The sequence below is a fragment of the Catharus ustulatus genome, chromosome 15, assembly GCF_009819885.2.
Source record: "Catharus ustulatus isolate bCatUst1 chromosome 15, bCatUst1.pri.v2, whole genome shotgun sequence".
Lineage (NCBI taxonomy): Eukaryota > Metazoa > Chordata > Aves > Passeriformes > Turdidae > Catharus > Catharus ustulatus.
In genome coordinates this window covers 1876029-1897870 of record NC_046235.1, presented here as the reverse complement: position 1 = coordinate 1897870, position 21842 = coordinate 1876029, and the positions used below count along the sequence as shown (strand labels likewise).

The following is a 21842-nucleotide window of genomic DNA, read 5'->3' as shown; positions in this document are numbered from 1 at the left end:
CCGTGTGCGAGGCAGGACCAGAGCGCTCGGTGCTGCAGTGCCGGGAGGAGGCTGCAGGCGCCGCTGTTGACCGAGAGGAGCGAGAGGAAGCTCGGAGCGCTGCAGCCCCGCCCGCTGCGGACCCGCTCGATCAATCTCTCGCTCTGTGTCTCGCTCGGCCGCCGGGGGGTCGTGTCCGCGGAGCGGTTCTGTAGCAAGACAGAGGAGCCGGTGGCTGAAATACAGTGCGGAAGCTGGGATCAGAATCGGAACCGGATCTGTCCTGGTAGGCGGCGAGGAGCTGCAAAGGGAGGAGCGGTGCCGCTGCGGAGATGTGCGCGGCAGGGAGGCGCTGGGGCCGGCGGCAGCGAGCTCTGCTCTGGGCCGTCCTGCTGGCGGCGTGGGAGGCGGCGTGCGGGCAGCTGCGCTACTCGGTGCCCGAGGAGATGCCCAAGGGCTCGTTCGTGGGCGACGTGGCCAAGGACCTGGGGCTGCAGCTGCCGGAGCTCAGTGATCGCGGTGTCCGTATTGTCTCTCAAGGTAGGACGCAGTATTTCGCTGTGCACGGGAAGACGGGACATTTAGTGACGGCGGAGAGGATCGACAGAGAGCAGCTGTGCGAGCGTGTGCAGCAATGCGTGCTGCGCTGTGAGCTGATAGTGGAGGGGGAAATGCAGGTTTACCGAATCGAAGTGGAAATCGCGGACGTAAACGACAACGCGCCCAGCTTTAAGGAAATTGAGCTGGAAGAGAGGATGAGCGAGGCGACAGCTCCAGGGGCGCGATTTCCCCTGGCCGAGGCTCACGACCGGGACTCGGGCAGGAATTCTATCTTAAGATACGAGCTGAGCGGTGACGAGCACTTCTCGCTGGCCGTGCAGGCGGGCCCCGGCGGTGATCAGCGTCCCAAGCTGGTGCTGGCCAAGGCGCTGGACCGGGAGGAGGCGGCGTTTCACGAGCTGGTGCTGAGGGCGAGTGACGGCGGCGATCCGGCACGGACAGGCACGGCTCGGATCCGAGTGACGGTGGTGGATGCGAACGACAACGCGCCCGTGTTCAGCCAGGCGGAGTACATGGTGCGTGCGCCCGAGGACGTGCCCGTGGGCTCCACCCTCGTCACCGTCACGGCCACGGACGCCGACGAGGGGGTAAACGGGGAAATTAAGTATGCGTTTAAGAAAATAACAGAAAGAGCCTCGAAGATATTCCACCTAGACTCTGAAACGGGTGCGGTCACTCTGTTGCAGAGCCTGGACTTCGAGGAAGGTGACTCTTACGAACTGCAGATCCAGAGTCGGGACGGCGGCGGCCTTTTCGACACTGCCGAAGTAGCAATCACCATCACAGATATAAACGATAACGCACCAGTGATTTCTGTGCGGTCAGCGTTAAGTGAGATTTCTGAAGACGCTAAATCAGGCACGGTAGTGGCTCTGCTGCAAGTGCAGGACCAGGACTCGGGGCCCAATGGCGAGGTGCGCTGCTCGATCGACGGGGACGTCCCGTTCCGGCTGGAGAAATCTCTTGATGATTACTACCGTGTGGTGACAGCAAGAGAGCTGGACCGAGAACAGGTGTCCGAATACAACGTGACGGTGCGGGCGGCCGACGGCGGGTCGCCGTCGCTGCAGAGCAGCGCGGTGCTTTGTCTGCGGGTGCTGGACGTGAACGACAACGCGCCGGTGTTCGCGGAGGAGCGCTACAGCGCGCGTGTGGCGGAGAACAACGCGGCGGGCGCGCTGGTGCTGACGGTGCGCGCGACGGACGCGGACTGGGGTCAGAACGCGCGCGTGCGGTACCGGCTGGGCGAGGGGCGGGTGCGGGGCGCGCCGCTGTCGTCGTACGTGTCGGTGCAGGCGGAGACGGGCGCGCTTTACGCGCTACGCTCCTTGGACTACGAGCAGGTGCGCGAGCTGCGGCTGTGGGTGGTGGCGGAGGACGGCGGCGCGCCGGCGCTGAGCAGCAACGTGTCGGTGGAGGTGCAGATCGTGGACGAGAACGACAACGCGCCGCAGGTGCTGTACCCGGCGCCGGCGGCTGCGCTGGGCTCGGGCTCGGGCGGGGCGTGGTCGGGCGTGGAGCTGGCGCCGCGCTGGTCGGAGCCGGGCGCGCTGGTGGCCAAGGTGGTGGCGGTGGACGCGGACGCGGGCCAGAACGCGTGGCTGTCGTACGAGCTGGCCAAGGCGACGGAGCCGGCGCTGTTCCGCGTGGGGCTGCACAGCGGCGAGGTGCGCACGGCGCGCTCGCCGCTGGCCCGCGACGCGGCGCGGCAGAGCCTGGTGGTGGTGGTGAAGGACCACGGGCGGCCGGCGCTGTCGGCCACGGCCACGCTGAGCGTGGTGCTGGCCGAGAGCGTGGCCGAGCTGCTGGCCGAGATGGGCAGCGCGGCCGACGAGGCAGCGGCGGCGGCGGGCGAGCCGGCCGGGAGCCTGACGCGCTGGCTCGTGCTGGCCGTGGCCGCCGTGTCCTGCCTCTTCCTCGCCTTCCTGCTGCTGCTGCTGGCGCTGCGCCTGCGCCGCTGGCACCGCCAGCAGCTGCTGCCGCCCGCCAGCGGCGCCTTGCGCGGCGTGCCCGTGTCGCACTTCGTGGGCATCGACGGCGTGCGCGCCTTCCTGCAGTCCTACTCGCACGACGTGTCGCTCACGGCCGACTCGCGCAAGAGCCAGCTGCGCTTCTCGGCCAGCGCCAGCTGCTGCGACACCCTCCCGGCCCGGCCACTGCCCGACGAGCCCGCGCCGCTGCTCGGCGACGAGGACACTGCGGGCAGCATTGCCGTGGATCCCGCAGCTCGCTCGGTGAGTTTCTGTGTCCACATTCTTTTTAAGAATCTTCCCTCTTCTGCTGTTCCTGTCGTCTGTGTATTTCGTAGGAATATTTGTAGAGATGCAAGGCAAGGTCCCGTTCATCGGCACTCTGTTCTCGTGGTTCGTGCTGCGAGGAGGTGGACGTGGGCTCCGTGTTCAGCCTTAACTTGGGCGGGGTAGGAGAATGGAGGTTTCTCTTGGTTGGAGATTAATTCTTTGTGCTTTTTTTCTCAAACTGGTTTTCATTTCTTGTTTACTTCTCCTGTCGCGTGTAGTTCCTCTCAGCGTTACGTATTCTCATTGGAAGTGTTGCATTATATATCAGTGGAATTTCCATTTTTTGCCGGGTCTGCTGTTTCCCTGATAGCACATGTGCATGAGCAGATTGAAGTTCTTTTGGAACAACACTTAGTGGCCCCTTGTGGAACATCATTTTAAAATTTAAGCTTTGAGAATCATGTACCTTCCCATTTAGCCATGTGCTGAATTAGGATGCACAGTTACTGTGGTCACTGAGTTCTATTTGAGATGCATATCGCTTATATACTTGGGAGTATTTTATTTTAGCTAGCGGCGCATATTTCCTTTGGCTATCAGTGATCGTTCCCAGAGAGTGAGAGGTTTTGTGCACCGCTTCTTCTTCACTAAGGACAGACTGTAGATGTGGATTTCGTGTTGTGTAATATTTGGGCAGGATGAAAAATCTCTTGTCGCAGATGCAGGGCAGACTAAAAACTTCCCACCATATTTTGAAAATTCGAAAAGGTGTAAAGGTAGTGTAGAAATTCAGTGTGTCCTGGTTGTTCTATGGGTTCCTCAGTTGTAGTTCCTCGAATTTTCCTTCTTACTCTACGAAGGAATTACACTGATGATCTGTGGGCGGGGCCATTCCTGTGAATTCTTGTCTGAGTGTTTTGTGGGCGTTTAACTCCGTAGATACCCTTGTCTTTTACCTGCTACTGTTGTGATAATCTGGAATGTCAGACTGTTGAACCCTGCAGAGAAATCGAACTCCCCTCCCTGGTAAATGTACACGACCTGATTGTGTGGATGTTCAAGATGTTTTTTCTGGGGTTTGTTTCCATGTTCTTACAGATTATGAGGGTCAGAGAATACCGTGAAATTGTGCAGGGCTGCAGACAAGAGCTCTGTGGCCTGAGGGTGGAGGTCTGTTGAAACAGGAGAGACAGTGTTTGTGCTTTTCCTTGTTCAGTGTTCAGCCCTATTCTGTGCCATGTGATTTTCTCCTACCATGCTAAGTTTATCCTAAGAGATCTTAGTTTAGTTCTGTGGGTAGCCCTGAGAGCTTCCTCCTGTACGTTTAGAAGTTATTGTGATCGTTAAATTAATGGTTTAATTAGGTTCTTATGCAAGCGGATAAGGGAATGTCGGCTGAAGCCAACTCTGTGTTCATCATTAAGTACCTGAACTCTGTGCCTGACCTTAGTGCCATCATCATCCAGAGTCTGTGTTGATCCCGTCCTTTCTGCAGAGGGAAACCTCTCGCCTCGCTCCTTTTAATTGAACTGGTTTATAAAATGTTACTGGAAGAAATTCTCATCCTTGTCACACACACAGACTGAGAAGTGAAATACTATCCGCGGCAATGGGAAGCTGTGTTAGGATCCATTCCTTTTGTGGAGCCTCTTTCGGGTGGGGAAAGACTTGTTTGTGAAAAGGTGATGTTGGTGACAAGGTCTGTGTTTTTTTGATTCATGTATTTATTCGTGACCTTCTGAAGACTGTCTTGAAGTGTCTTCTTTTATTGATATTCCATCGTTTGGTCTCAAAGGGGCAGTTTTTTTCCCCACCATTTCGGATTTCTCTGAATGATGATTCTTGGGCACAGATGGAACCCTTGCATTCAGAGTAGGAGAGGGACACACTCTCCAAAGAACCCATGTGCTGGAGAAAGATGATGTTACCGTTGAGTGATATTTTGGTGACTGGATCAGGAATTGCGTTCCCAATGTCTTTAGCCTTTAACACATTTCATAATAGTTGAAATTATTGTGATGAGCAAAAAAACCGCTGTGCATGAATTCGTGTTGTGATCCTTGGGATGTGAGAAGTTGTGAGAGCAACTTTTAATAGTGTCTGTCTCCAAAATTTGCCTTCGTGTTGTGTGATGAAAGAGAGAACTCTGGCTATGCAGGGACAGGGCCGGTGTAGGAGTTCATTGTGGTATGGTTTGGAATGGATAAAAGAGACGTATAAAGTTCCATTTGTCCTGATATTTAGATGAGGGCGTCCTCTTTGGTTCCCAGAAGTTTCCTTCTTTAATGGTCCAAGGCAATGACTGTGGCTGGGGTGTGTGGTTTGGGGTCCTCTGTACTTGGTACAAGAGAGTTTTATTTGTTGTGTAGCTACGACAAGTGACAGAATAACAAACATGAATTTATACATTGTGGTTTCAGAAGAATTGTCTGAACATGCAGAACAAGTTGGGTGTGTCTGAAGGCTTAGAATGCAATTCGAGTACGATGTGAGACTGGCTTTGATGCAGGAAATTGGTGTGCCAAAAAGGTTTTTTTTGGAAAATCATTAGATTTCATGTCTGGTGTCTAGGCCTCTGCCTTGTGTTCTGTGTGATCCCTTGGCAGAAAGTAAATGACAGTCATCCAGCAATAAGGAAGCACGATGGCCAGATATAATGGTTTATAATTCCAGTGTGAAACATTTTTTTATTTGTTATTGTGAAAGAGTCAGAAATGGCCTTGCACTTTTTGACTGTAACGCTCTTCAGTGTGGAGACACAAAAGAAGAAATTTCATGATTAAGGAAAAAACAGTAAGTGTACTTCATTCCTAGCTTAGAACTCTATATTTTTCTTTAGGCTGATCTATTTCTCAGGTTAATTTTCCCATGTGAGGGAAGGAGAATTCAAGATACATGATGGAGACTGAACGGCTCTCAAAGATATCTCTTTCTATAACATCACAGAACCCTGACTGTAATAGATGTACCACTATTTTTTAAAGAGAAGGTGACTTCCTTTCCGTATTGCTCTGCCACAAATTCGTAAGTTTTAGGATTGAGTGGGATTAAAGTAGATGATCTGAATGCACGCAAAATCTCAGCTCACTTAATAACGTTTCTGCAGTCGCATTAAATATCTGCTTCTGCACTCGCCGTTTGTGACGGAGGAGATCCCCTGATCCGGTTCTGGCTCTGAGCCCCGCCCAAAGCCGGGCCCCCTTGAGCGCGGCCATGCGGCGGCTGCAGTGTCGCGGCGGCGCCTCCGGGTGTCGCTGTTGGCCGCCGCCGAGCGGCGCTGGAGCCGCCGCCGCCGCAGCGTCCTGCCCCCGCAGGCTGCTCGCTCGCCCGGCGCCGGCCAGAGCGGCAGCGGCACCGCCAGCAGCAGCAGCGGCGGCGGCGGAAAGAGGCGGTGAGAGGCGGCTCGCTGACCGTGCTGCCTTTCAGCGGTGTCTGTTTTCGCTGGCGACAGCGGCTGGAAGGGAGGCAGGGCAGCGGCAGGAGGCAGGAGTCCGGCGAGCTGTGTCGGCGGCAGAGAATGGCGGTGAGGCGGCGGCAGAGGCTGGGGCCGGGCGGCGGGCGAGCGCTGCTGGGCGCGGTGCTGCTGTGCGTGTGGTGGCGGGCGGCGGCCGAGCGGGTCCGCTACACCATCGCCGAGGAGCTGGGCAGAGGCTCGCTCGTGGGGCCGCTGGCGCGGGACCTGGGGCTCAGCGCGGACGAGCTGCCGGCGCGCAAGCTGCGGCTGAGCGGGGAGAAGCAATACTTCACGGTGAATGAGGAGAACGGGAACCTGTACGTGAACGAGAGGCTGGACCGGGAGGAGATGTGCGGCGAGTCGGCGACCTGTTCTGTCAGCTTCGAGGCTCTGGTGCACAACCCGCTGAACATTTTCCACGTCACGGTGGCCATCGAGGACGTGAATGACAACTCCCCGACCTTCAGGAAGGCAGTTCTGGATCTCGAGATAGGCGAATTGATCCCTCCTGGTACTCGTTTTCCGTTGGAGACGGCTCATGATGCGGACGAAGGAAGTAACTCCTTCCTGACTTACCACCTCACCAGCAACCCGTCCTTCTCACTATCCATGAAGGAAAAGCCGGGTGGAAAGAAGCACCCCGAATTAGTCTTGGAGAAGGCATTGGACCGAGAGAAGCAGAGTTCATTTGAGCTGGTGCTGACAGCTGTGGATAGTGGAGACCCCGCGAGGTCCGGGACTGCCCAGGTTCGGATCAACGTGACAGATGCCAACGACAACCCGCCCGTGTTTAGCAAAAGCGTCTACGAGGCGAGAGTTGCGGAGAATCTTGCAGTGGAGTCGCTGGTGCTGAGGGTACGAGCGACGGATGCAGATTCAGGCTCGAATGGACGAGTGTCCTACTCCTTTGGCAGCGTCCCGGATGCCATCAGCGCGTTGTTCGCTATCGACAGTGAGAGCGGAGAAGTTAGGACAGCGGGACACCTCGATTTCGAGGAGAAGAGTAAATACATCTTCAGCCTGGAGGCAACCGACGGTGGTGGACTCACCGATCACTGTGAGATACAGATCGACATCACCGACGAGAATGACAACGTGCCCGAGATCACGGTTTTATCCCTGTCGATTCCAGTGCCCGAGGATGTCCCGATCGGCACTGTGGTGGCCCTGCTGAAAGTGAACGATCCGGACTCGGGCGAGAACGGTCAGGTGTCGTGCGAGCTGTCGGGCGAGGCGCCGCTGTCGATTGTGGCGTCGCCGGGCGGCTCGTACAAGGTGGTGACGGCGAGCGCGCTGGACCGCGAGCAGGCGTCCGAGCACCGCGTGACGGTGGTGGCCCGGGACCGGGGCCGGCCGGTGTTGTCGAGCAGCACGGAGCTGGTGCTGGAGGTGTCGGACGTGAACGACAACGCGCCGGTGTTCGAGGAGGCGGTGTACAGCGCGTACGTGGCGGAGAACAACGCGGCGGGCGCGCTGTTGCTGCGCGTGCAGGCGCGGGACGCGGACGCGGGCGCCAACGGGCGCGTGAGCTACTGGCTGGCGGGCGGCAGCGCGGGCGCGGCGGGCGCGGCGCCGCTGGTGTCGGTGGAGGCGCGGAGCGGCGCGCTGTACGCGCAGCGCTCCTTGGACTACGAGCAGTGCCGCGAGTTCTCGGTGGAGGTGCGGGCGCAGGACGGCGGCGCGCCGGCGCGCAGCTCCACGGCCACGGTGCGCGTCTTCGTGCTGGACCGCAACGACAACGTGCCGCGGGTGCTGTGGCCGGCGGCAGTGGCGGCGCCGGGAGAGGCTGCGGCAGTGGCGCCGTTCGAGGTGGTGCCGCGCTCGGCCGAGGCCGGCTACCTGGTGGCCAAGGTGGTGGCGGTGGACGCGGACGCGGGGCGCAACGCGTGGCTGTCGTACGAGCTGGTGCAGGCGTCGGAGCCGGCGCTGTTCCGCGTGGGGCTGCACAGCGGCGAGGTGCGCACGGCGCGCGCCGTGTCCGAGCGGGACGCGGCCAAGCAGCGGCTGGTGGCCGTGGTGAAGGACCATGGGCAGCCGGCGCTGTCGGCCACGGCCACGCTGCACGTGGTGCTGGCCGAGAGCTTGCAGGAGGCGCTGCCGGAGCTGAGCGAGCGGGCGGCGGGCGCCGAGGCGGCGGCGGCGGCCGAGCTGCAGTTCTACCTGGTGCTGGCGCTGGCGCTGCTGTCGGCGCTGTTCGTGCTGAGCGTGGCGCTGGCCGTGCTGGCGCGGCTGCGCCGGGCCGGGCCGCCCGCCGTGCTGCGCTGCCTGGGCGCGCAGCGCTTCTCGGTGGCCGGCGCCGCCTTCCCGGCCGACTTCTGCGAGGGCACCTTGCCCTACTCCTACAACCTGTGCGTGGCGGCGCCGGCCCGCGCCGTGCCCGAGGCCGCTTGGCCGCCACCGCCGGTGCCCGTGCTGTCGGCGGAGGAGCTTCTGGGCGCCGATTCCTGCGAGAGACCGAACCCGAATAGTAGCGCCGTGACTGGGGAGGTGTCCGCCGAGCCAGACGCAGCTCAGGTCTGTGAAGCGAATTCCTTCCTTCTGCGCATTTAAGTCACGCTGGTGATAGCGAGCTTTTACGGTTTTTGCTCTCTCGGTCTGTTGGTCGTTATATTTTTTTCCATGAAGTGAAATATCGCTTCTTCTCGTGTGGCTTTTTGCATCAAGTGTTGCGAACGGGCGATTGCTGCCTCATCAGCTGTAAGATTGGTAGGCTCAGTGCGAGGTTCTTACCGTTCAACCGCTTTGAAGCACATATGATTCGTGACACATTCGGGCTACTCTGAAACATTTTCTTTAGGAAAATTATGTTTTTCAATTTGTTACTTCGTATTAACGAAAGAGTCAGACCTTTTTTGTGTAGTATGAAGTGTACACGACAGGCTTGGTATGGAGGGTTTTCCTTCCGGATAGTTTCGGTCAAAGTTATGTATTTGGACCAAACCCCTTCTTTTTGTTAAAGCTGCTGTAGGAATGCTTATACTACAGACTCGAATTAATTTTGGACTGAAAAAATGTCTTTGTGGGAGTCCTAAGCCATCAGCGTGAGCAATGTCAGGCAAATGTTAAGTACAATTTTAATGAAAAAAAGTGAAGTCGTGATTGGAGAACAGGGTGTAATACAGACATAATCAGAGTAGTGTTTAACGTGCAGGTGCAAAATTGCAATGAACACCCCTGCAGTGCTGGATTCGGGAACCATTGTGAACACGGTGACTTTTAGATTTCCTATTGCAAAACACTATTTTGGTCATGTGAAACGCTGTTCTTCGTGCACAAGTCGTGTGAAAAGTGGAACTGGTGGTGGAGTTTGCGCTTCCGGACCCATGCAGTAAAACTCGTGATACCCCAGACGTTATATTGAAAGACGGTTCCATCCCTGTTACGGATGATGATAGACATTTTCCCGGGCGGTAGAAATAGCATAATGACAGGAGACGTGTTACCTCTCTGTCCGTTCGTAATGGGTGTAGGATGAAACCAGAGCTCAGGTGGTCCAAAGCCAAAGCGGGAGGTCCGCGCTGGACGAAAAGCGATTTCTTGTTAGCGGTTATGTCCCGTCCCGCTAGCTGTCCGTGGGCGAGGCAGGACCAGAGCGCTCGGTGCTGCAGTGCCGGGTGGAGGCTGCAGGCGCCGCTGTTGACCGAGAGGAGCGAGAGGAAGCTCGGAGCGCTGCAGCCCCGCCCGCTGCGGACCCGCTCGATCAATCTCTCGCTCCGTGTCTCGCTCGGCCGCCGGGGGGTCCGCGAGCGTGTCCGCGGTGCGGAGCGGTTCTGTAGCAAGACAGAGGAGCCGGTGGCTGAAATACAGTGCGGAAGCTGGGAGCAGAATCGGAGCCGGATCTGTCTGGGTTGGCGGCGAGGAGCTGCAAAGGGAGGAGCGGTGCCGCTGCGGAGATGTGCGCGGCAGGGAGGCGCTGGGGCCGGCGGCAGCGAGCTCTGCTCTGGGCCGTCCTGCTGGCGGCGTGGGAGGCGGCGTGGGGGCAGCTGCGCTACTCGGTGCCCGAGGAGATGCCCAAGGGCTCGTTCGTGGGCGACGTGGCCAAGGACCTGGGGCTGCAGCTGCTGGAGCTCAGCAATCGCGGTGTCCGTATTGTCTCTCAAGGTAGGACGCAGTATTTCACTCTGCACGGGAAGACGGGACATTTAGTGACGGCGGAGAGGATCGACAGAGAGCAGCTGTGCGAGCGTGTGCAGCAATGCGTGCTGCGCTGTGAGCTGATAGTGGAGGGGCAGATGCAGATTTATCGAATCGAAGTGGAAATCACGGACATTAACGATAACACGCCCAGCTTTAAGGAAAGTGACATAGAGGAGACGATAAGCGAGACGACATCTCCAGGTTCACGATTCCCTCTGGCCAGGGCTCACGACCCGGACTCAGGCCGGAATTCCCTGAAGAGCTACGAGCTGAGCGGTGACGAGCACTTCTCGCTGGCCGTGCAGGCGGGCCCCGGCGGCGATCAGCGTCCCGAGCTGGTGCTGGCCAAGGCGCTGGACCGGGAGGAGGCGGCGTTTCACGAGCTGGTGCTGAGGGCGAGTGACGGCGGCGATCCGGCACGGACGGGCACGGCTCGGATCCGAGTGACGGTGCTGGATGCGAACGACAACGCGCCCGTGTTCAGCCAGGCCGAGTACACAGTGCGTGTCCCCGAGGACGTGCCCGTGGGCTCCACCCTCGTCACCGTCACGGCCACGGATACTGACGATGGGTTGAACGGGAAAATTAAGTACTCGTTGAAGAAAGAGGCGGACACGGCTATTTTCCATCTAGACGCGGAGACTGGAGCGATCACTCTGTTGCGAAGCCTGGATTTCGAGGAGGGTGACTCCTACGAGCTGGAGGTGCAGGCCAGGGATGGCGGAGGTCTTTTCGACACTGCCAAAGTCGCGGCCACCGTGACAGACATAAACGATAATGTACCCGAGATTTCTGTGAGGTCAGCCCTGAGTGAGATTTCTGAGGACACCCCGTCAGGGACTGTGGTCGCCCTGCTCCACGTGCAGGACCGCGACACGGGACCGAACGGTGCCGTGCGCTGCTCGCTAGATGGGAACGTCCCATTCCGCCTGGAGAAATCTTTTAATGATTACTATAGAGTAGTGACAGCGAGAGAACTGGACCGAGAGCAGGTGTCGGAGTACAACGTGACGGTGCGGGCGGCCGACGGCGGGTCGCCGGCGCTGCAGAGCAGCGCGGTGCTTTGTCTGCGGGTGCTGGACGTGAACGACAACGCGCCGGTGTTCGCGGAGGAGCGCTACAGCGCGCGTGTGGCGGAGAACAACGCGGCGGGCGCGCTGGTGCTGACGGTGCGCGCGACGGACGCGGACTGGGGGCAGAACGCGCGCGTGCGGTACCGGCTGGGCGAGGGGCGGGTGCGGGGCGCGCCGCTGTCGTCGTACGTGTCGGTGCAGGCGGAGACGGGCGCGCTGTACGCGCTGCGCTCCTTGGACTACGAGCAGGTGCGCGAGCTGCGGCTGTGGGTGCTGGCGGAGGACGGCGGCGCGCCGGCGCTGAGCAGCAACGTGTCGGTGGAGGTGCAGATCGTGGACGAGAACGACAACGCGCCGCAGGTGCTGTACCCGGCGCCGGCGGCTGCGCTGGGCTCGGGCTCGGGCGGGGCGTGGTCGGGCGTGGAGCTGGCGCCGCGCTGGTCGGAGCCGGGCGCGCTGGTGGCCAAGGTGGTGGCGGTGGACGCGGACGCGGGCCAGAACGCGTGGCTGTCGTACGAGCTGGCCAAGGCGACGGAGCCGGGGCTGTTCCGCGTGGGGCTGCACAGCGGCGAGGTGCGCACGGCGCGCTCGCCGCTGGCCCGCGACGCGGCGCGGCAGAGCCTGGTGGTGGTGGTGAAGGACCACGGGCGGCCGGCGCTGTCGGCCACGGCCACGCTGAGCGTGGTGCTGGCCGAGAGCGTGGCCGAGCTGCTGGCCGAGATGGGCAGCGCGGCCGACGAGGCAGCGGCGGCGGCGGGCGAGCCGGCCGGGAGCCTGACGCGCTGGCTCGTGCTGGCCGTGGCCGCCGTGTCCTGCCTCTTCCTCGCCTTCCTGCTGCTGCTGCTGGCGCTGCGCCTGCGCCGCTGGCACCGCCAGCAGCTGCTGCCGCCCGCCAGCGGCGCCTTGCGCGGCGTGCCCGTGTCGCACTTCGTGGGCATCGACGGCGTGCGCGCCTTCCTGCAGTCCTACTCGCACGACGTGTCGCTCACGGCCGACTCGCGCAAGAGCCAGCTGCGCTTGTCGGCCAGCGCCAGCTGCTGCGACACCCTCCCGGCCCGGCCACTGCCCGACGAGCCCGCGCCGCTGCTCGGCGACGAGGACACTGCCGGCGGCATTGCCGTGGATGCCGCCGCTCCCTCGGTGAGTTTCTGTGTCCAAATTGTTTGTGCGGCGCTTCCCTTTACTTCTTCTCTCTCGTGTATTCCTTTGGTCCGTGTATTACGTAGGAAGATTTGCAGAGATGGAAGGCAAGGCACCGTTCATGTGTACGCTGTGTTCTGGTGCTTCTTACTGCGAGGAGGTGGACGTGGGCTCCATGTTCCGGCTTGGATTTGGTGGTCGCGGTCGAAGAAGTGAGGTTGCGCTTGGGTGGAGATTGGTTCTCTGTGTTTGTATGAAATTGCTTTTCGTTCCTCCTTTTCTTTCACCTGAGATATGCATGTCCTCTTAGCATTCCGTATTCTCACAGGATGTGTTGCATTATATGCCAGTGGAATTTCCATTGTTTGCAGGGTCAACTGTTTCCGTGACAGCACATGTGCTTGAGCAGACTGAAGTTCTTCTGAAACCACACTTAGTGCCCGTGTGTAACTTCAATTTAAAGTCTGATAATCTAGTATTTACGAAGTTGTCCATGTGCTGAAGTAGGATGAGTAGTTACTGTGGTGCCTCGGTCCTTGTTAGAGATGCGTATCGCTTTTACACTTGAGAGTGTTTTGGTTTAATTAGTAGCGCTCATTTCCTTTGGGTATCAGTGATCATTCTCAGACAGCGAGAGGTTGTACATACTGCTTTTCTCTCAAAGGAGACTGATTGCAAATACAGATTTCGTGTTGCATAATGTTTGTTCAGGGTCAAAAATCTTTTTTTTTTGCAGATACAGTGGCGACTAAGATTGTGTTGCAATTTTTTTCTCTCCAAAATTCTAGGAGATATGAAGATGGCGTAGAAATTAAGTTTTTCGTGGTTGATTTTAGATCACTGTTGTGCTTCCAGGCATTTTTTCCTTTTATACTGTACGAAGAAATTTCAGTGACAACGTGTGGGCGTGACCATTGCTATGAGTTCCTATGTGAGATTTGTGTGAGCATTTTTCTCCCCAAATAAATTTCTTTTGTACCGACTACTGTCGGGACAATTCTAATTTTCACGCTATTGAACCTTGCAGAGAAATCGAACTTCCCTTTCTTGTAAATGGAAACGGCCTGATTGTGTGGATGTTAAAGATATTTTATCTGGGGTTTGATTCCATGTTCTTACAGATTATGAGGGTCAGAGAATACCGTGGAATTGTGCAGGGCTGCAGACAAGAGCTCTGTGGCCTGAGTGTGGAGGTTTGTTGAAACAGGAGAGACAGTGTTTGTGCTTTTCCTTGTTCAGTGTTCAGCCCTATTCTGTGCCATGTGATTTTCTCCTACCATGCTAAGTTTATCCTAAGAGATCTTAGTTTAGTTCTGTGGGTAGCCCTGAGAGCTTCCTCCTGTATGTTTAGAGGTTATTGTGATTGTTAAATTAATGGTTTAATTAGGTTCTTATGCAAGCGGATAAGGGAATGTCGGCTGAAGCCAACTCTGTGTTCATCATTAAGTATCTGAACTCTGTGCCTGACCTTAGTGCCATCATCATCCAGAGTCTGTGTTGATCCCGTCCTTTCTGCAGAGGGAAACCTCTCGCCTCGCTCCTTTTAATTGAACTGGTTTATATAATGTTACTGGAAGAAATTCTCATCCTTGTCACATACTCAAACTGAGAAGTGAAATATTATCCGCGGCAATGGGAAACTGAGTTAGGATCCATTCCTTTTGTGGAGCCTCTTTCGGGTGGGGAAAGACTTGTTTGTGAGAAGGTGATGTTGGTGACAAGGTCTGTGTTTTTTTGATTCATGTATTTATTCGTGACCTTCTGAAGACTGTCTGAAGGTTTCTTCTTTTATTGATATTCCATCGTTTGGTCTCAAAGGGGCAGTTTGTTTCCCCACCATTTCGGTTTTCTCTGAATGATGATTCTTGGGCACAGATGGAACCCTTGCATTCAGAGTAGGAGAGGGACACACTCTCCAAAGAACCCAGGTGCTGGAGAAAGATGATGCTACCGTTGAGTGATATTTTGGTGACTGGATCAGAAATTGCGTTCCCAATGTCTTTAGCTTTTAACACATTTCATAATAGTTGAAATTATTGTGATGAGCAAAAAACCCGCTGTGCATGAATTCGTGTTGTGATCCTTGGGATGTGAGAAGTTGTGAGAGCAACTTTTAACGGTGTCTGTCTCCAAAATTTGCTTTCGTGTTGTGTGATGAAAGAGAGAACTCTGGCTATGCAGAGACAGGGCCGGTGTAGGAGTTCATTGTGGTATGGTTTGGAATGGATAAAAGAGACGGATGAAGTTCCATTTGTCCTGATATTTAGATGAGGGCGTCATCTTTGGTTCCAAGAAGTTTCCTTTTTTAACGGTCCAAGGCAATGACTGTGGCTGGGGTGTGTGGTTTGGGGTCCTTTGTACTTGGTACAAGACAGTTTTATTTGTTGTGTAGCTACTACAAGTGACAGAATAGGAAACATGAATTTATACACTGTGGTTTCAGAAGAATTGTCTGAACATCCAGACCAAGTTGGGTGTGTCTGAAGGCTTAGAATGCAATTCGAGTACGATGAGAGACTGGCTTTGATGCAGGAAATTGGTGTGCCAAAAAGGTTTTGTTTGGAAAATCATTAGATTTCATGTCTGGGGTCTAGGCCTCTGCCTTGTGTTCTGTGTGATCCCTTGGCAGAAAGTAAATGACAGTCATCCAGCAATAAGGAAGCATGATGGTCGGATATAATGGTTTATAATTCCAGTGTGAAACATTTTTTATTTGTTACTGTGAAAGAGTCAGAAATGGCCTTGCACTTTTTGACTGTAACGCTCTTCAGTGTGGAGACACAAAAGAAGAAATTTCATGATTAAGGAAAAAACAGTAAGTGTACTTCATTCCTAGCTTAGGGCTCTATATTTTTCTTTAGGCTGATCTATTTCTCAGGTTAATTTTCCCATGAGAGGGAAGCAGAATTCAAGATACATGATGGAGACTGAACGGCTCTCAAAGATATCTCTTTCTATAATATCACAGAACCCTGAATGTAATAGATGTACCACTATTTTTTAAAGAGAAGGTGACTTCCTTTCCGTATTGCTCTGCCACAAATTCGTAAATTTTAGGATTGAGTGGGATTAAAGTAGATGATCTGAATGCACGCAAAATCGCAGCTCACTTAATAACGTTTCTGCAGTCGCATTAAATACCTGCTTCTGCACTCGCCGTTTGTAACGGAGGAGAGCCCCTGATCCGGTTCTGGCTCTGAGCCCCGCCCAAAGCCGGGCCCCCTTGAGCGCGGCCATGCGGCGGCTGCAGTGTCGCGGCGGCGCCTCCGGGTGTCGCTGTTGGCCGCCGCCGAGCGGCGCTGGAGCCGCCGCCGCCGCAGCGTCCTGCCCCCGCAGGCTGCTCGCTCGCCCGGCGCCGGCCAGAGCGGCAGCGGCACCGCCAGCAGCAGCAGCGGCGGCGGAAAGAGGCGGTGAGAGGTGGCTCGCCGACCCTGCTGTCTTTCAGCGGTTTCTGTTCTCGCTGGCGAGAGCGGCTGGGAGGGAGGCAGGGCAGCGGCAGGAGGCAGGAGTCCGGCGAGCTGTGTCGGCGGCAGAGAATGGCGGTGAGGCGGCGGCAGAGGCTGGGGCCGGGCGGCGGGCGAGCGCTGCTGGGCGCGGTGCTGCTGTGCGTGTGGTGGCGGGCGGCGGCCGAGCGGGTCCGCTACACCATCGCCGAGGAGCTGGGCAGAGGCTCGCTCGTGGGGCCGCTGGCGCGGGACCTGGGGCTCAGCGCGGACGAGCTGCCGGCGCGCAAGCTGCGGCTGAGCGAGGAGAAGCAATACTTCACTGTGGATGAGGAGAACGGGAACCTGTACGTGAACGAGAGGCTGGACCGGGAGGAGATGTGCGGGGAGTCGACGACCTGCTCTGTCAGCTTCGAGGTGCTGGTGCACAACCCGCTGAACATTTTCCACGTGGAAGTGGCCATAGAAGACTTGAATGACAACTCCCCGGCGTTTAGCAAGGCTTTTCTGGACATCGAGATAGGTGAATGGACACTTCCTGGTGCGCGTTTTCCGCTGGAGATTGCCCGAGATGAGGACGCAGGAAGCAACTCGCTACTGACTTATAAACTCATCAGCGACCCGTCATTCACACTGGCCGTGACAGAGAACCCCGACGGAAGCAAGCAGCCGGAATTGGTGCTAGAGAGAGCCCTGGACCGAGAGAAGCAGAGCTCCTTTGAGTTGGTGCTGATGGCAGTGGATGGTGGGGATCCCGCGAGATCTGGGACTGTCCAGGTTCGCATCAACGTTACTGACGCCAACGACAACCCGCCTGTGTTCAGCAAAAAAGTCTACGAGGCGAGAGTAGCGGAGAATCTGCCGGCGCGATCGCTGGTACTGCAGGTGCGGGCCACAGATTCGGACACAGGTTCTAACGGGCGGGTTTCGTACTCCTTTGGCAGTGTCCCGGAAAGCATCCGCACTTTGTTCACTGTCGATAGCAACAGCGGCGAGGTCCGAACGGTTGTTCCCCTCGATTTCGAGGAGAAGAATAAGTACGTATTCGGTTTGGAGGCGACGGATGGAGGCGGGTTAACGGCTCACTGCAAGGCTCAAATAGATATCATGGACGAGAATGACAACGCCCCGGAAATCACGGTGCTCTCGCTGTCGAGCCCCGTGCCCGAGGATGCCAACACCGGCACCGTAGTGGCCCTGCTGAAAGTGCGGGACAGAGACTCCGGCGAGAACGGTCAGGTGTCATGCGAGCTGTCAGGCGAGGCGCCGCTGTCGATCGTAGCGTCGCCGGGCGGCTCGTACAAGGTGGTGACAGCCAGCGCGCTGGACCGCGAACAGGCGTCCGAGCACCGCGTGGCGGTGGTGGCCCGGGACCGGGGCCGGCCGGCGCTTTCGAGCAGCGCGGAGCTGGTGCTGGAGGTGTCGGACGTGAACGACAACGCGCCGGTGTTCGAGGAGGCGGTGTACAGCGCGTACGTGGCGGAGAACAACGCGGCGGGCGCGCTGTTGCTGCGCGTGCAGGCGCGGGACGCGGACGCGGGCGCCAACGGGCGCGTGAGCTACTGGCTGGCGGGCGGCAGCGCGGGCGCGGCGGGCGCGGCGCCGCTGGTGTCGGTGGAGGCGCGGAGCGGCGCGCTGTACGCGCAGCGCTCCTTGGACTACGAGCAGTGCCGCGAGTTCTCGGTGGAGGTGCGGGCGCAGGACGGCGGCGCGCCGGCGCGCAGCTCCACGGCCACGGTGCGCGTCTTCGTGCTGGACCGCAACGACAACGCGCCGCGGGTGCTGTGGCCGGCGGCGGTGGCGGCGCCGGCAGAGGCTGCTGCAGTGGCGCCGTTCGAGGTGGTGCCGCGCTCGGCCGAGGCCGGCTACCTGGTGGCCAAGGTGGTGGCGGTGGACGCGGACGCGGGGCGCAACGCGTGGCTGTCGTACGAGCTGGTGCAGGCGTCGGAGCCGGCGCTGTTCCGCGTGGGGCTGCACAGCGGCGAGGTGCGCACGGCGCGCGCCGTGTCCGAGCGAGACGCGGCCAAGCAGCGGCTGGTGGCCGTGGTGAAGGACCACGGGCAGCCGGCGCTGTCGGCCACGGCCACGCTGCACGTGGTGCTGGCCGAGAGCTTGCAGGAGGCGCTGCCGGAGCTGAGCGAGCGGGCGGCGGGCGCCGAGGCAGCGGCGGCGGCGGCCGAGCTGCAGTTCTACCTGGTGCTGGCGCTGGCGCTGCTGTCGGCGCTGTTCGTGCTGAGCGTGGCGCTGGCCGTGCTGGCGCGGCTGCGCCGGGCCGGGCCGCCCGCCGTGCTGCGCTGCCTGGGCGCGCAGCGCTTCTCTGTGGCCGGCGCCGCCTTCCCGGCCGACTTCTGCGAGGGCACCTTGCCCTACTCCTACAACCTGTGCGTGGCGGCGCCGGCCCGCGCCGTGTCCGAGGCGGCTTGGCCGCCGCCGCCGGTGCCCGTGCTGTCGGCGGAGGAGCTTCTGGGCGCCGATTCCTGCGAGAAACCGAACCTGAGTTATGGCGCCGTGACGGGACAGGTTTCTGCCGACCCGGACGCAACTCAGGTCTGTAAAGCGAATTCTTTCCTTCTGCGCATTTAAGTCACGCCGGTGGTAGCGAGCTTTTACGGTTTTTGGTCTCTCAGTCTGTTGGTGGTTATTTTTTTTTTTCCATGAAGTGAAATATCGCTTCTTCTCGTGTGTCTTTTTGCATTAAGTGTGGCGAACGGGCGATTGCTGCCTCATCAGCTGTAAGATTGGTAGGCTCAGTGCGAGGTTCTTACCGTTCAACCGCTTTGAAGCGCATATGATTCGTGACACATTCGGGCTCATCTGAAAGATTTTCTTTAGGAAAAATATATTTTCCGTTTTGTTACTTCGTATTAACGAAAGAGTCAAATCTTTATTGTGTAGGATGAAGTGTACATGACAGGCTTGGTGTGGAGGGTTTTCCTTCCGGATAGTTTTGGTCAAAGTTATGTATTTGAACCAAACCCCTTCCTTTTGTTAAAGCTGCTGTAGGAATGCTTATACTACAGACTCGGATTAATTTTGGACTTAAAAGAGATATGTGTGGGGGTCCTAAGCCATCAGCGTGAGCAATGTCAGGCAAATACTAAGTACAATTTTAATGAAAAATTGAAGTCGTGATTGGAGAACAGCGTGTAATACAGACATAATCAGAGTAGTGTTTGAAGTGCAGGTGCAAAATTGCAATGACCACCCCTGCAGTGCTGGATTCGGTGACCATTGTAAACACGGTGACTTTTAGATTTCCTATTCCATAACAGTATTTTGGTAATGTGAAACGCTGTTCTTCATGCACGAGACGTGTGAAAATTGGAACTGGTGGTGGAGTTTGCGCTTCCGGACCCATGCAGTAAAACTCGTGATACCCCAGACGTTATATTGAAAGACGGTTCCATCCCTGTTACGCGATGATGATAGACATTTTCCCGGGCGGTAGAAATAGCATAATCACAGGAGACGTGTTACCTCTCTGTCCGTTCGTAATGGGTGTAGGATGAAACCAGAGCTTAGATCCAAAACCAAAGCGGGAGGTCCAGGCTGGACGAAAAGCGATTTCTTGTTAGCGGTTACGTCCCGTCCCGCGAGCTGCCCGTGGGCGAGGCAGGACCAGAGCGCTCGGTGCTGCAGTGCCGGGAGAAGGCTGCGGGCGCCGCTGTTGACCGAGAGGAGCGAGAGGAAGCTCGGAGCGCTGCAGCCCCGCCCTCTGCGGACCCGCTCGTTCACTCGCTCGTTCTGTGTCTTGGTTGGCCGCCGGGAGGTCCGCGAGCGTGTCCGCGGTGCGGAGCGGTTCTGTAGCAAGACAGAGGAGCCGGTGGCTGAAATACAGTGCGGACGCTGGGAGCAGAATCGGAGCCGGATCTGTCTGGGTTGGCGGCGAGGAGCTGCAAAGGGAGGAGCGGTGCCGCTGCGGAGATGTGCGCGGCGGGGAGGCGCTGGGGCCGGCGGCAGCGAGCTCTGCTCTGGGCCGTCCTGCTGGCGGCGTGGGAGGCGGCGTGGGGGCAGCTGCGCTACTCGGTGCCCGAGGAGATGCCCAAGGGCTCCTTCGTGGGCGACGTGGCCAAGGACCTGGGGCTGCAGCTGCTGGAGCTCAGTGATCGCGGTGTCCGTGTTGTCTCTCAAGGTAGGACGCAGTATTTCGCTGTGCACGGGAAGACGGGACATTTAGTGACGGCGGAGAGGATCGACAGAGAACAGCTTTGCCGTCTGGCGGAGAAATGCGTGCTGCGTTGTGAGCTGATAGTGGAGGGACAGATGCAGATTTATCGAATCGAAGTGGAAATCACGGATATTAACGACAACGCGCCCAGCTTTAAGGAAATTGAGCTGGAAGAGAGGATGAGCGAGACGACTGCCCCGGGGGCGCGATTTCCACTGGCCGAGGCTCACGACCCAGACTCGGGCCGTAATTCTCTGCAGAGCTACGAGCTGAGCGGTGACGAGCACTTCTCGCTGGCCGTGCAGGCGGGCCCCGGCGGCGATCAGCGTCCCGAGCTGGTGCTGGCCAAGGCGCTGGACCGGGAGGAGGCGGCGTTTCACGAGCTGGTGCTGAGGGCGAGTGACGGCGGCGATCCGGCACGGACGGGCACGGCTCGGATCCGCGTGACGGTGCTGGACGCGAACGACAACGCGCCCGTGTTCAGCCAGGCGGAGTACACGGTGCGTGTGCCCGAGGACGTGCCCGTGGGCTCCACCCTCGTCACCGTCACGGCCACGGACGCTGACGACGGTCTCAACGGACACGTGAAATACTCGTTGAAAAAAGTGTCCGACATGGCATCGGATATATTCCATCTGGACACTGAGACTGGAGACATCAGTCTGTTGCAGAGCCTAGACTTCGAGGAAGGTGGCTCATACGAACTTGAGGTGCAGGCACATGACGGTGGAAGCCTTTTCGACAATGCCAAAGTCAAGATCACTGTTACAGACATAAACGATAACGCGCCAATGATTTCTGTGCGGTCAGCCCTGAATGAGATTTCTGAGGACACCCCGTCAGGGACTGTGGTCGCCCTGCTGCACGTGCAGGACCGCGATTCGGGACCGAACGGTGCCGTGCGCTGCTCGCTCGATGGGAACGTCCCATTCCGCCTGGAGAAATCTTTTGATGATTACTATAGAGTAGTGACAGCGAGAGAGCTGGACCGAGAGCAGGTGTCGGAGTACAACGTGACGGTGCGGGTGGCCGACGGCGGGTCGCCGGCGCTGCAGAGCAGCGCGGTGCTTTATCTGCGGGTGCTGGACGTGAACGACAACGCGCCGGTGTTCGCGGAGGAGGGCTACAGCGCGCGTGTGGCGGAGAACAACGCGGCGGGCGCGCTGGTGCTGACGGTGCGCGCGACGGACGCGGACTGGGGGCAGAACGCGCGCGTGCGGTACCGGCTGGGCGAGGGGCGGGTGCGGGGCGCGCCGCTGTCGTCGTACGTGTCGGTGCAGGCGGAGACGGGCGCGCTGTACGCGCTGCGCTCCTTGGACTACGAGCAGGTGCGCGAGCTGCGGCTGTGGGTGCTGGCGGAGGACGGCGGCGCGCCGGCGCTGAGCAGCAACGTGTCGGTGCTGGTGCAGATCGTGGACGAGAACGACAACGCGCCGCAGGTGCTGTACCCGGCGCCGGCGGCTGCGCTGGGCTCGGGCTCGGGCGGGGCGTGGTCGGGCGTGGAGCTGGCGCCGCGCTGGTCGGAGCCGGGCGCGCTGGTGGCCAAGGTGGTGGCGGTGGACGCGGACGCGGGCCAGAACGCGTGGCTGTCGTACGAGCTGGCCAAGGCGACGGAGCCGGGGCTGTTCCGCGTGGGGCTGCACAGCG

At 58.3% G+C, this 21842-nt stretch overlaps 3 protein-coding genes across 3 annotated transcripts in view; all 3 read left to right on the top strand.

Annotated features, from left to right (window-relative positions):
• The window catches only part of LOC117003493, a 143898-nt gene that overhangs the window by 75527 nt on the left and 46529 nt on the right, over positions 1-21842 (top strand).
• On the top strand, positions 6125-8784 carry LOC117003486 (protocadherin gamma-B5-like). The gene has a single exon (XM_033073454.1). It carries the CDS (start codon positions 6298-6300, stop codon positions 8782-8784), a length of 2487 nt encoding a protein of 828 aa, XP_032929345.1. The 5' UTR covers positions 6125-6297.
• Positions 15954-18610, top strand: LOC117003223 (protocadherin gamma-B5-like). The gene has a single exon (XM_033072971.1). It carries the CDS (start codon positions 16121-16123, stop codon positions 18608-18610), a length of 2490 nt encoding a protein of 829 aa, XP_032928862.1. The 5' UTR covers positions 15954-16120.